The sequence below is a fragment of the Otolemur garnettii genome, unplaced genomic scaffold (genome assembly GCF_000181295.1).
Source record: "Otolemur garnettii isolate 467f Iridium unplaced genomic scaffold, OtoGar3 scaffold00056, whole genome shotgun sequence".
In the NCBI taxonomy this organism is placed as follows: domain Eukaryota; kingdom Metazoa; phylum Chordata; class Mammalia; order Primates; family Galagidae; genus Otolemur; species Otolemur garnettii.
The window spans coordinates 8,478,690-8,493,357 of NW_003852451.1; the positions used below are offsets into that span (position 1 = coordinate 8,478,690).

At 45.7% G+C, this 14,668-nt stretch overlaps 1 protein-coding gene across 1 annotated transcript in view; it reads right to left on the bottom strand.

The window, feature by feature from the left end:
- TMEM181 (transmembrane protein 181) overlaps positions 1 to 14,668 on the bottom strand; it is a 71,014-nt gene that overhangs the window by 9,225 nt on the left and 47,121 nt on the right. The window contains 8 exon segments of the mRNA XM_023514642.1: positions 1,041 to 1,132; positions 1,314 to 1,444; positions 1,988 to 2,087; positions 3,848 to 3,928; positions 6,752 to 6,862; positions 10,370 to 10,494; positions 11,808 to 11,901; positions 13,757 to 13,812. Coding sequence (XP_023370410.1) covers positions 1,041 to 1,132; positions 1,314 to 1,444; positions 1,988 to 2,087; positions 3,848 to 3,928; positions 6,752 to 6,862; positions 10,370 to 10,494; positions 11,808 to 11,901; positions 13,757 to 13,812 — 790 coding nt within the window.

A 14,668-nucleotide genomic window follows, 5' to 3' on the forward strand; every position in this document is an offset into this window, starting at 1 on the left:
ATTTTACAAGACAAAAATACTAATAAAGATCAACTGTGAGAGCCAGTCCAAGGTTTGAAAGCCTGCACGAGCAGCAAAAGGAAAAACAAAAACATCTGGTGGACAGTGGACAGCCATAGGCCGACCGAGCACGTTGCCGCAGTGAGGTCTTGGCCTCTGTCAAGGAGGAATCTGAACCGCCCAGTCTCTTCACCAGCCATCTTACCCTGGGGGAACTGTGGATTCTCTACACGCCACTCAAACAGAAATGAACTGCTCAGCACAGTCACACAGCAGCACCCCTCGGCTATAATCTCGCTTTCTGTAGTGTCAGTTACCCACCATCACATGAAAAATTCCAGAAGTAAACATTTCATAAGTTTTAAATTACACACTGTTCCAAGTAGCATAAAGGCATCCTGCACCGCCCCACTGTCACTATGCTGGGACGTGAACCCCCGTTCAGTGTCTCCACCCACCCATCACACTCCTCATCCTGCAGTGCGGCCATCATCATGGCTGGATAACCTGGGGTCACCCAAAGCAAGTCATCCTTCCCAGATGTGCAATCAGAAGCCCAATCATAGCCCACTGACTTGTCACAATGCCTATGCCATTCCCCTCACTTCATCTCATTTTATCATCTCACATCGTTACAAGAACTGTGAGTATAGTACAATGAGATATTGTGAGAAGGGCCCCGTCACGTAACTTTTATTACAGTATATTGTTATAGTTGTTCTATTTCATCATTAGTTATTATTGTTGTTCTCTTACTGTGCCTAATGTGTACATCTTTATCCTTGTGATCTTTATCACAAGTATGTGTGTACAGGAAAAACAGTCAGGAAACATACCCCTTGCTATTATCCAAGGTTTCAGGTATCCACTGGGGGTCTTGGAACATATCCCCCAAGTATGGGGGGGGCACTGGACAACTAAGATTGAAACACTGAGAGACGATTCTTTTCTGGATGAGTTCACAAAATACAGTTAGACCCTGGGTCTTTCACCTTTGTCAAAGGTTTTCCCGACTGAAGTTTCAACACGAGACTACTCACGTTTGCCATATTCCTAGTGTAACAGAAGCCAGCCACAGCAGTCCAACAATGAAGAATTTAGGCAAATAGAAAGTTAAACACTTTCTTTCTCCCTAAAAAAGAAAAAAAAGTAAGAAATAAAGAAAACCTAATTCTATCAAGATCACAGATGTCCAAATTATTGCTCTATTTCCCTTCTTCACTGAGTAGGAGTCTGAGACAGGTTTTCATCAGCAGGTCTGGAAGTGAAGGCTGAGCCTTTAGCCTCCTGGTGGTGCTGCGGCTGCCGCTCACCTGAACACGTATCCCATGGTACACGCACAGCCAGAAGAGCAGCAAGGCGCACAGGAACACAGATTGGAAGAGGTCATCCAGCATGCCCGGGAGCCAGCTGTTCACCAGAAAGGATAGGGGGAAGAAGGGGTCTGCAAGGCACAAGGCAGAAGTGTGTGAGGGAAACGGGGCACCCGCATAGAGCACCCCATCCCTCTGTGAGCTCAGACTCGGTATCGGTTTCTCCCCAGTCAGTGCCAAAGGGAAGGCAACAAACCAAAGGCTACTTTGTTTTTTAAAACACCTAAAAGCCAGGGAACAGATTGCTGCACGGATCATGACAGAGCACCGTCTGCGCTGCCATCAGCTCCTCCCGGAGGCCTGGGAGCTCAGGAAGCAAGTGCTTTCTGGAGCAGGGAGAGAAAACAGCCAGCCGCACCTGGCCAGCTCCGCCAAGACCCAGGACTGCTGTGACTGTAGCTCGTCCAAGTCTTAACTACCCAACAGCCGCCTGTTTGTGAACGAGGCAGACATCTGCCCCAGCTTGGGGAACACGGCTCCCAGAGAGCACGCTGCTACACGCTCCTCCCGGGGCCCCAGGCCCTGCTGGGGACTCTGGGCCCAGGCCACCTCCAGGATGTCTTCCAGCTTTACATCGTAAAAGAAAATGGTTTCAACATAAAAAGGGGACCTACCATTGTACAGCAGCAGCAGAGGCAAAAGAATAGACATCCACTTCTGCTCGATCCCCCAGTCCCTCATGGAGAACTTCCGGAGGGAATGTGCAAACAGGCACTGTAAACCAAACCAGCAGTCACTGCCTCTGCTCACACCCTGCTGCCCCAGCAAGGGCTCCTCCCACCTCAGAGACCAAGATGCCAGCTAAGTCTGCTGAGTCAACCCCACAAGCTAGCAGTGACAACTGATGTACGATGGTCACTTGCTGCAGAGGGGCCACAGGTAAGAGCTGCTCTCACAGGAGGAGAAGAGAAGGGGAACACAACAGCCACACAGAAGGAGAGCACCTCTCTATCCCCCCAGAGCAGGCTGCTCTCCAGGGCTGCCCCAGATAGCCAGGACCCAGGACTCAGTCAGGGAATGGGCCCCAATCTGTGGATGCTGTGAGTGGTCACACATAGGGCAATTTTCACAAATGGCACCAGCTTCTAAGGGGGCACCAGGGCTCCCTGATGACAAACCAAGGTTATGGGGCTTATACCCATGGTTAGAGGAGGTGTTTATACACACCTCCCTAAAGAAGGTGTGCTGGGGGTGGTGCCTGTGGCTCAAGGAGTGGGGCGCCAGCCCCATATACCAGAGGTGTCAGGTTCAAACCGGGTCCCTGACCAAAAATACTGCAAAAAAAAAAAAAAAAAGAAGGTATGCTGGGCTCATGGGAGAAGGTTCTTTAAGCTGCTTTAAAACAGTATATATAAAACTTAACAATTTTAAGTTTTCATTTTTGTCATTTTGCTTGTTTTTCTGTAATCTAACATAAGCCAATAATTTTCTGGGCATCTAGAAATAATTTTTTTCTATCTCCTGGCCTGTGGACCATTTTCCCCAACTCAATTAATATGACAAGGGTCAGGCCAGTTTCTCTTTTTTAAAATCATACTTAGGCATTGAATACCAGCTCTCTGCCCAAGTGTCACAGCAGACTCCCAGGCCCCAAAGAGCCTCTGAGAAGCAGCAAGAATTTCTGACTGCCAAAGACAGGCATGCCAGCTCCCCAGGCAGTGTCCCGGGTTCCTGAGACCCTGGGCTCAGCCTAAACACCTCCTGCCTCTAGCACCCACCTGTGTCCTGACTTGTCCACCACACACCTGTGTCCTTCTGCAAGTGTTTCTTAGATGGAACTGGAGTGGCCACCATGGCAAAGAGCAGACACATCTCAATGTCATACTCTCCCTGTCATGTCAGCACTGGAGGGCCAAGGAGCAAATGGGTATAGAACACCACAATTCAGATAGGCCAAAAGTCACTAAATGAAACCCACTTCCTCTTTGTCCAGTTTATCAGTGCTCATGGACTCCCGTGGACTTGCTCACATTTCTAAGGTAAGCACTGCCCCACAAAGTTACTGAGTGCCTGTGGACACAAACCTCAGATCCCACACGAGCCAGAAGCCTGCATTTCCCAAACCACTCCTCTCTGGCACCAAGACTAAAAGGTTCAGTACAATTCTCCAGATATAAACCTTAAGGTGTGCCTGATTTGCACCAAAAGAAGGTCATTCAGATAAGGCAGAATTCCTCCCTGGAGATGGCATTTTCCACTGTACACCAGTGAAAACTGAATCCAGTCAGTGACGGGTAATGACCATGACACTGCCCAGCAGTCCTTACTAAATGATATACCACATTGCTCGTTTTTGCACTAAAGCATCTCAGTAGACCCACAGAATGTAGAATGCTATCAGGAGAGCCCAGTGGATGCAGCGTCTCTGAGTTTGGAGAAAACTCCATGTAGCTCCCACTCTGAGGACTGTACTTATGCAGACTAGCTTCGTCCTAGCTGTGGCTGTGCCAGGCTGACAGGTGAATCATACTCACGGTGACAATGAAGGTCAGTACTACAAAGACAAATCGGAACCAAATTTCCAGCCGGGAAAATGCAGGGTCATAAGTCTTCCACTAAAATAGGAAGCAGGGAAAATTATTTGAAAAATGCATATGCATCTAAGAGGAAACACACCAGATTTTTAATAATAGTTATCTCTAGACATGAGACTCTAAGTATTTTAAAAGTTCTTTTACTTATACTTTCCTACATGTTCCAAAATTTTAACACTTTGCTTTTAACAGTTTGCTTTAATGTTAAAGAACACAAACATTAAAAAATCTTAACTATCAAAAACTAAAAACAGTTTTACATGGTGTTATACTAATATGAATCTGACAGATAAATTATTCTATAATCAAAATTAGATAAATCTCATATCAATAATCAACCTTGTCAATCTCTTTATTAGAAAAAGCCACACTTTCCATTAAAAGAAACAGTCTTAAAAGATGCAAAAATGTTGAGTAGTATATTCTAAAAAAGTTTAAGTAAAACATATGAACATGAATTCAAGACCAGGAAAGTAAATTGCAAGTCAAGTACGCAGTCCTCATGATGCCTGAGCAGTTCCAGGCGTGCCACGCATGCTCCTGATGGAGCCAAGGACACAGGCCCCATGCCAACAGCGGGGCAGAGGCAGGCTGCCCTTCAACAGTGGTCTTGAGCTAGACTCATACCTGGAGCCCCAGAGCCCTGCCCTGCACTGGGCCAAAGAGTCCCAGCATTTCAATGCATTGTATTAAAATCATTTGAGCAATTTTTGAAATCACTTCAGGACAGACACTAGATTCATCCAAAACATCAGAAAATACACATGTAGATAGACACACATGAGTGTCTGAGACACTGGATCTGAGGGGCAACCGAGCAATAATTATCCATGATGGAAGCCAAGCATCCAGGGAGACGCAGGAGGCCTTGAGCCATATACAAGACAGAGCTGTGCAGAGAGAGCCCTGCCGCCCACCAGGGCAGCCACCTTACATCTCACTGAATTCCGCCTAGCACACAGGGGGAGTAACTACCCAGGGCCTGTGCCCATCACCCACGGGGCCAGGAATGGGAATGGGGTCTATTTCCACAAGAGAAAAAAAAACCTCACAATCAAATGCAGCAGATAGCGCCAAATGCTCCTGCGTCAGGGGTGGGAAACATCAGCCTTAGACGCACCCCCACCCAGCAGCGTCAGAAAGCAAGGCCTGGAACCCACACACCATGTCTGAGTCACTTCATAGCATCTAGACAGAGAGGGCAAGAACATTCACAATGCCAGCAGTGTAACAAATACGAAGAAAAGAAAACGTAATGAGGAAAAAAGCTAACCAATCAAAACTGGCCCAAAATGAAAGAGGACAGAATTAGCAGACAAGGACACTGAGAACACATGAAAGACTTGTATGTTGGCTCGGCGCCTATAGCTCAGTAAGTAGGGCACCAGCCACATACACCGAAGGTGGCAGGTTCGAACCTGGCCCGGGCCTGCTAAACAATGACAACTGCAACCAAAAAATAGCCGGGCATTGTGGTGAGCACCTGTAGGCCCAGCTTACTTGGGAGGCTGAAGCAAGAGAATTGCTTAAGCCCAAGAGTTTAAGGGTGCTGTGAGCTATGACACCACAGCACTCTACCAAAGGTGAGATTCTGTCTCGAAAAAGAAAGAAAGAAAAAAAAGAAAGAAAGACTTGTACATTCAACAGAGACCCGGAAGGCGAGCAGCAGATAGGACACGGCAGACAGGTGACTGCCAAGACATGGTTAAGAAACACACAGAGCCCCAGTGAGCTGGGACAAGTGGCCTGACAGACACATATGTGGAGTCCCTGAAGTTGGGGGGTGGGGTGGAGCAGGAAGACAGAACAAGTATTTGAAAGTATTTGAAAAAATAATGGCCAGAACTTTTCCAAATTTGATCAAGACTATAAGCTCACAAATCCAAGAAGCTCAATGGACCCCAAGCACAAAAAAAGGCACAAAACTACCATAATCAAATTGCTTACATTAGTAAAAAAGGAAAATCTTAGAGGAAAATGAGGTGGGGGAGAGGAGGGCTGTTATGATAGAAGACAAAGAAGAGGACAATAGAGATGTCCCATCAGAAGGCAAGCCAGAAGACAGTCACCAGCATTTTCAAAGCACAATGCCATCCTGACACACACCTACCAGAAGAGCCAGAGTTGAAGACTGAGCATACAAGCTCTGACTAGGACATCAGCGACACCCCACACCCTACTGGTGATAACTCAAAAGAACACAGCCACTTGGGAAAATGGCCTGTGGGCGTCTGAACCACATGACCCAGCCATTCCACTTCTAACACTGACCCTTGAGAAATGAAAGCATACATCCACACAGATTTATACAGATGTGCAGAGCTGTTTTCTTTGTAACTTAGTATCTTCATTAAATATTCCCAACTCCACAGGTAGCTATTTATAGATAGGAAACTAAGGTTCAACAAAGTCAAACTAGTAAATGATGGAGCCAGGATTCCAACCCAGCTCATCCATCTAATCTAAAACCCTCACCCTGAGCTATATTGACGCTGAAGGAGTGAAGGGGACAGGACGTAGAGTTCAGTTGAACAAAAAAAATGACTGTCTAAGAATTACAGCAGGGGCCCCTCCCAGGAGACTCTGCAGGTCTGAAGGCCTCTCCTGACAGCTGCGGAAGGAAGTTCGTGTTCAGGGGAGGGGGTGCTGACGGCCCTCAGCTGTCCCCAACTGGAACATGCTAGACCCTCACTCTTCTCAATCTCAGAACACCTAAAGAGTTCTCAAAACTTGAGAGAACACGAAAGAACATTTAGACGCTGGGATGTATTCCTATCACTCAGCAAAAGAACAAGAGCTAAGAAATGAGCCCTGGAGACATCTGCAGTCAGCTGATACACTTACCGTGAAGTTCATTTCCTTGATGGAATGCTCCAGGTGTTCAAATCCCACAGTCACTGTGTACCTCGTGTAATTCAAGTAGCCAAGGTGAGCCACAATAATTTCTGCACATTTCTGCAAATACACAGGAAGATCTGTATCTTTAAAGCAGCAAGACTCACTCTCTCACCAACTGACCCATGAAGTGACATATTTCAACAACAGATGAGCAGGACTCATCATCTCCAGGGAACTAGCCAAAAGCCCAGAAAAAGTCAGATACCAGCCAAAAACAGTTCCTGAAAAGAAAGAACCAAATGGGTATTTTTGGAAACAGTACAAGATTTACAGCAATTAGAATCTTCTTATTTGGGATGATTAAAAATAACATGTCACCTGCATAAAGAAGTTAACAGTGTAACACAAGCCTGACATTTCCATAAATATGCCAAGTGTTGGGAAGGACATAAGCTAAGAAACATCACCAGACACCTCTGCCTAGCGTGTCCTCCTTGGCCCACATCTGCAGCCATCATAACGACACCCAGAGTAAATTACATACTTTCCTTTCTCCCTTCCCAGCAAAGGCTGTGTGGACAGCAGTAAGTGTGATCTTGTGGGGGATGTGCTCTGCTGTCTTTTGTCCTTTGGAATTAAGTGTCAGGTCTCTTCTGCTTGGTTTAGCACCCTGGAGATGGAGGGGCTTCATGCGAGGAAGCTCTATTCAGGGCCCCACATGGAGCTGCAGGGCGGCCCACGTGTGGCTCTGCCCCAGCCCTGCCCCCGCACATGTCACTCCACCTTCAGAGTGGACATGCTTTCCTTGCACTGTATGACAGTACAGCCACTGCCCACAGTACATGAGAAGCTCTCTGGCTTCTCTGACACAATTGTGACCACAGCTCTGAACAGGACTTGGTCCAGTGGTTGGCCAAGGCTCCCCAAGCTGCATGTGTCTGAAGTCAGGTAAGGAAACAGACCTGGGTTTTACAGACGAAGCCTTAAAAGTACAAGAGGGCAACTGGTGGGGAGCAGGCTGGGTAATGTGGGGGAGCTGACCTGAGGGATGGGAGAGAAGGCAGAGAGGAGGCGTGTGCAGTGGGCTGAGGTGGCACAGAGGTCACTGCCTCAAATCTCCAAGATCCCAGCCAGCTGGCAGCCAGGACTTGTGCCTCCCATAGTGCTCAGCCAGAAGGATCAGCCCTCTAGCCTTTCACCCCACCTCCACTCTCCCATGGAAACACATGGGAGGTCACCGCTATCTCTCATCCCCTTAGTGCTGTGGTTTCCTTTCCACCTGATCAGCTTCCCACACCTGCACTCCCCACCTGCCCTCTGGCCGCCTTCTCAGTGAAACTAACCTCACCATTCCTCTCCAGACACAGGGGTGGCTAAGGACATGTACAATCAAGAATGGATGGCTTATCACTAGTTAATATATTTTTGTTGGATAGAGAAACACTTCTTATAAGAATTTATCTCAAATTTCATAGGATATTTTAACAAAAAGAGTTGCATCTCAAGCAGCATATACCGGTATGTTTAAAAACACTATGGTGAAAGCACCTTAGGACTTGAGTGTCCCAAGGTCAAGACAGTTCTGCTGCCGATTACGATGCACCTCTGAAAACCACCTCCTGATGGCGCCACAGCCTTCTCACCTGCAAGGTGTACATGACTGCGACCTAAAGCAGGCACTGTTTTTATTTTTACATCAGAAAAAAGAAGTAATGTAAGAGGGTGGTAAATATCTGAGATACGGAAATCCTGTGTTTTTTTAAGCCAGGGCAATGCTCCTTGCAGACTTAGGGGGAGATGTGAGAGGACAGAGATCAGAAGAAAGATATTCCCAAGGAGGGTAAGGACTAGGAGAGCCCGGAGACACGGTAATGCACTGAGGTCACAGAACATGGCATGGCCAGCTCAGCCAAGAAGCAGGAGTCTATTAGACGAGCGGCTGCTCGGAAGCCTGGCCCTACGGCACCAGGCAGCGTGAGCGGCTCGTCCCAGTTAAAACTGAATGTCCAGCGTGCTGGGAAGCATCTCAGTGCGAGCCAACTAGGATGAGTCCACCAGGTTTTGGACCAGCAGGCACAGACCAGCAGGCACAGACCAGCTGGCCCCAGCCCTCAGTCTGAAGAGCGGCAAGGGGGGCTGGAGGTGGGATCTGCTGCCCTCTGGGCACAGGAGGACAGTGGCTGCTAAGATGCATCTGTCATCCACCCAGTTGTCCAGCAGAGCTGATGGAGCTGGACACTCCTGCCACAGGCACAGTGGGGAACGTGTGGGCGCCTCGTGCTGGAAAACACCATACACCCTCACACACATCAGTCACCTCAAGACTTGCTACCCTGCTAAGACGGGAGGGGAAGGCTTGCTCCCCGCCCTACAGATGACAAAACCTGGAAACACACTTCAGAAGCCAGCTTACCCCTGCTCTCACAGGTGAGAGGTGGCAGGCAGGATAAGAGGCCAGTCACATCTGGTGCCTTCCCTAGACCCACTTCGCCCAGAATAGGCACAGTGGTCAAGGCTGCTGAGGAAGGGGCAGCAGGCACTGGGAGGGCTCTGCACACGGTCCCAACAATGCTGTGCCCTCCTGCCGGGCTTCTGACCCACGGCAACCTCTTCCTTTAGGCCTCAACAAGCAGGGACCACAGAAAGCGCAGGGGTCCTCCCAACCTGAGTTCTTTCTTCCAGGATAAATGAGGCTTATATTTCTGCTGCTGGTAACTGGGCAATTCATGGACTTAAGTCCTGGCCCCCCCACTTACTTTCTGTGTTACTCTGGGCAATGATTTTGACCCTCTAAGCCTCAGTTTCTTCTTGCATAAAATGGGGCTCTAGTACTGGTTTCTCCTTCATGGGCCTGCAGGAGGATTTAATGAGACAACATAAGGGGCATACATGGCACTTGCTTAGCAGAGAACTTACTTGCTAGCTGGCATTTAAATTACGTCTCTAAACCACAACCAAAGGCACTGCCCTTTTCCTGATGTTCTCCACGTTCTCTATGCTGCCACAGCCTGCTCCGCACTCAGACGGACTCCTTGCTAGAGGAGGAATCTGGTTCTGGTTCTTTATATTCTGAACAAAGTACGGTACCAGTGAAATCCAGACTGAGGGCTCATTCCCACACACACCTCACCCCGAAAGAAATACTCAGAAAAGTAGGCCACTGACCCCAAGAGGCCTCTGTGAGTGGGTCTCTGTCCCCGACAGACACATCAGGGTATTCTTCACACAGCCAGGAACAGCCCAAGACCCAGTGATCAAGAATGACTGTGGAACAGTGGCTGACCTTCCCATGAGCTGGGCAGCCCGTACACATTCATCTGTGGGCACCCCAGCAGTAAGTTACACAAACAATAAAATAAGGTGTCAAAGATGCTCAGGGCATGTGGGGCTATCTGTGTGCACATGTATATGTGTACATATGTGTGTGTGTAAGTTTTCAAGAATTTTTATGGGAGTATCAGTGTATAAAATTAAGTTTTTCCCAGCATCTTTGGTATGACTCCATCTTTTTACTTAAGAGCAATTTTTCAAAGCTTCTTACTATGCTATACCTTTTACTTCAGAAAAGCAAGTCTGTAAGACTGCGTGCAGCCTGATGACCGATCGTGGAGCAAACACACTCACCACCCCTGCACATGTGAGGGTCCGCGTCCGGTTGTGAACTTTGTTGTGAACGTACTTTGTGGTCCCATCTTGAGCTACACCATCGACTTTAACGGTCATGGGAAAGCTTGTCTGAATAGAAGTTTCTACAAAAGAAAAACCTCAGCGTCGGAGACCACGCCAGGCCTTTCACAGCTGCAAAGGCACTTGCCTGGCTCTGCCATGGCCATGATGTTCTCAGGCCACATCGGCCTCAGCATATTTGGAAATCTCACATTTGCCCAGCAAGGCGAAGCTTTCCCTTAGCTTCTGCTTCAACCCAGGACTCAGGGGCCTACGTCAAAATCCACATTTCAGACCCATCAGTTTCATTTCACCAAAGGGTAAATCTTTCATGGGAACTGAAACTATATTTTAATTTCCCATGTAAATTTTTAAATTTAACTTTTTATCAAATTAGAAATAGCTTCTTCATTTTTCTCACAACATAATTTATTTTTCCAATTATATTCTCGTTATTTAAAAAACCTGAATTTAAAAATATAAAGATGGCATGAAATACTTATAAATCTCACCCCCTACAGATAACTATAATTCATATTTCTGTGTCTTTTGTCTTTTGCAGATCATTTCCTAGAAAAATGAATATATAGTGATCCAAAATTTATTTTTACTTTTTTTTTTTTTTTGGCAGTTTTTGGCCGGGGCTGGGTTTGAACCCCCCACCTCTGGCATATGAAGCCGGTGACTTACTCCTCTGAGCCACAGGCATCACCCTATTTTTACTTTTGAAAATATAACCAAAAGGGGCTAAGTTTTTTGTACTATGCATTGTTTTTCACTTTATTTACTGTGGTCATGAGGTTATCTTTTCAAATTCTTTCTCAAATAGGGTACCTCATCTGAAGCAGAGAACATAAAAACTAGCTCTATTCTCCCCTAGATGGCATAAATTTATGCCACTTGAGATGAACTGAAGCTAATTCATTATAAACAACAGATGCCTTAGGGCAGGTATCTGAGGTGGGGCCAGATAATTCCTGGCTGTGGGGTCTGTCCTGTGCAATGTGGGATGTGGAGCTGCATCCCTGGCCTCTACCCGTTAGATGCTAGTAGCACCCTCTCCTCAGTTTCAACAAAATTGTCACTACTACTACTACGACCACCACCACCCCCACTGCAGGGCACCAGAACTCCATTCTCTCCCAGATCCCCACTGCACAAGGCTGGAGGCTACAGCACCCACTAAGCTGACATTACAGAGGCTGTACCAAAACCTTCCCCTCCCACTGGAAGACATTTAAGGGGCATCCAATTTGTTGCTATTATAAATAATAATGCATGTATGTCTTTATACATCGATCTGTGATCACTTGTCCAAATATTTTAAAGTCCTTTCAACCTCTAAATCATGGTACTTTGTTCAAAGAAAAATCATCCCAAAATGTCAAGTTCATACCTTTTGATTGATGATCCAACTCAACCACACATGTCAGCCACAGTTGCTGATTATATGTAGACAGTGGATTTGAAAGTATTTGAATTGGCTTTAGCTGAAGGAAAAAAGAAGTTCAGTAATCCATGTGACCTTTTAAGTGAATCTACCAAACACTATATCTTAACATACGAAATTTACATTTAGCAAAACAAGGTTGGGGCACTCAACTCACTCAAATACCAAGGAAAAGGCACTTGAAGAAACAATAAGGAAAGTGCAGAGATGAGACACACAACGGGACAATAAGGGCACCAAAGAGAGACTTTCATATTTACAAGATAATGTGTCTCACTGATCGTTCAGTATCAGTGTGCCAGGCATGTTGCTATTTGATGAGACTGGCGTGTAACAGTTGTAGGGTACAGAGAGAGTTGTTTAAGGAGTCCGTCACGGTTCTGAAGAGAAGCAATATTTGAATGTGTCATCCTTGCACATGAATGTTGTATATAGGGTATTTTTTTTTTAAAATATGGGTTCTGCAACCAGTCTGGTGTGCAATAGCATGATCACAGCTCTCTGTAAAATCAAATTCCTGGGCTCAAGTGATCCTCCTGGCTCAGCCTCCCAAGCAGCTAGACTCCAGGTTCATGCCACCACAACCAGCTAATTTTTAAATTTTCCTGTAGAGACAGGGTTTCACTATATTTCCCAGGCTGACCTCAAATTCCCAGCTTCAAGCAAAACTCCCACCTCAGCCTCCCAAAGTGTTAGAATTATAGGTGTGAGGTGATACTTCTAACAGGGTCTCAGGGAAACTCCCTAAGGGCAAAGATTGGCCTAAAAGCCATCAATGCAATAAAATCCATCAAAGGATAATTTACTGTCTTTCTGAAGTGAGAATGGTCTCTTGGAAGCAAGTCTGTTATTTTCAGTATTAAAAAGAGTCTCACATCCTGAGAGACAGAAATTTTAAAAGACTAACCCCATGATGGCACTTCTTCAAATCAGACCATCAGCCTAAGAGTTATAAAAAATAAAGGAATGTAAAGAAAATGTGAAGACAGGTTAAATAGAGGACCCTTCCAAACCAAAGAAGAGTTAAAAGATTTACCGGGCAGCACCTGTGGCTCAAGGAGTAGGGCGCTGGCCCCATATGCCGGAGGTGGCAGGTTCAAACCCAGCCTCAGCAAAAAAAAAAAAAAAAAAATTACCTAAGTTTTAGGATATTTTTCTTTTGCCTTTTCGAAAAACTGTAAGGGAAGTGAGAGAAGAGAGAGGAGGAGGACTTTGGGGGTCACAGAATCAGATGTAAACTACACATGCTCTGGTGCCACGAGGGTGCAGAACAATTCTGCTCAGCTTATAAAGATGTTATGTGTCAGACACAGAAAGATAAAACAGTTTAGTTGTTTGAGCTTGTACAAGTTAGTATTTATCCCAGAAAACCAAAATTCTCCAACTGAAATGACCTCTGTTTTTCTTTAAATACAATAAAGAGTCAGGGACATTTAAAAAATAAAAAAAGAAGGAGCTTTCATTTAAACTGAATTCATGCAAGAAATACTAAATAATTACTGCTAGAAACCTGACCTTGTCTTAACTTGGGCAAATAGATAATATTAACAAAGAGATACCTAAGTGATCATTGTTAATAGCTATAATCTAATGGGATTTATAAGATGCAAGGAACTGGTATGAGTTAAACACCACTTGGAAATGAACTGCTGCCCCCTGAGGTGCCACCACCCCCCCCCCAGTAAGTACTGAGGTCTTCTAAAGCAGAAAAGGTACTTTAGCAAACAAAGGGCCACTGTCAGGGGCCGCAGCTGACAGGGGAAAGAGCAGCGTGGTTCCCTGAGAAGCACACTGCAGGGTAAGGGCAGTCCATGTTAAAGACCCTCTACGCAGGCCCAGGTCTCAGTGACCTGGAAGGTCACAATGCCCCCAGCTGCCACTGGACCCAGTCTTACCTTTTTGCTGTTATTTAGTGAAAAATTAGCTGCAGAAGTCTGGATCACTTTGGGTCCTAAAGTATAACAGAGAAAAGAAGAAAAAAAACAGGTTATAACTACATTGACAATTTGTCAATCTTTTTTTCAAATGCCAAGAAAGACCCATATATTCCAGGGAGGTGGTCTTATTTACCTGGTCCTACTTTAGGGACTTTATGTATATAAGTAAAACAAAAATACACACAGACTATCCACTCTGCTGTGCATCGTGACTTCCCAACGCAGGTCACCCCGTAACACAAACACACAACCTACAGGATTTCCACGGGAAGCCTCTCTGTCCCCTCAGTGAGAGCGTTCTCTACAGGGCCCAAAGAAATATCAACTACACAGACAGTGTCTATGTGTTTGTAACATATAAAGACTTCTACTAAAAAACTAAGACACGCACCTATTCATCCAATTAATCAAGTCTTCCAAAAACATTTATTAAATAGGAGTACAAAGAAGCATAATATATGCCAATATAAGAATAAAAGCATACAGCTTTTCCTGAAAGCACAGATATGCAAACTAGTGAAACTGCTCTATAATGCTAAGTGCATGGAATATCCTCTTCCATTCTTTCACTTCAATCTATCTGTGTCTTTGGATGTTAGAGTCTCTTGCAGACAGCATAGCATCATAGGTTGTCTTTTTAAAAATCTATTCTCCCAGTCTGTTTTTCAACTGGAGAATTTAATCTATTTACATTTAAAGTTAATTACAGATTGGGAAGGGCTTCTGTCATTTTGTTTTGGGTTTTTTTGTGAGACAGAGTCTCACTTTGTCACCCTGAGTAGAGTGCTCTGGCATCATCACAGCTCACAGCAACCTCAAGCTCCTAGGCTAAAGCAGTCTTTTTTTTGCCTCAGCCTCCTGAGTAGCTGG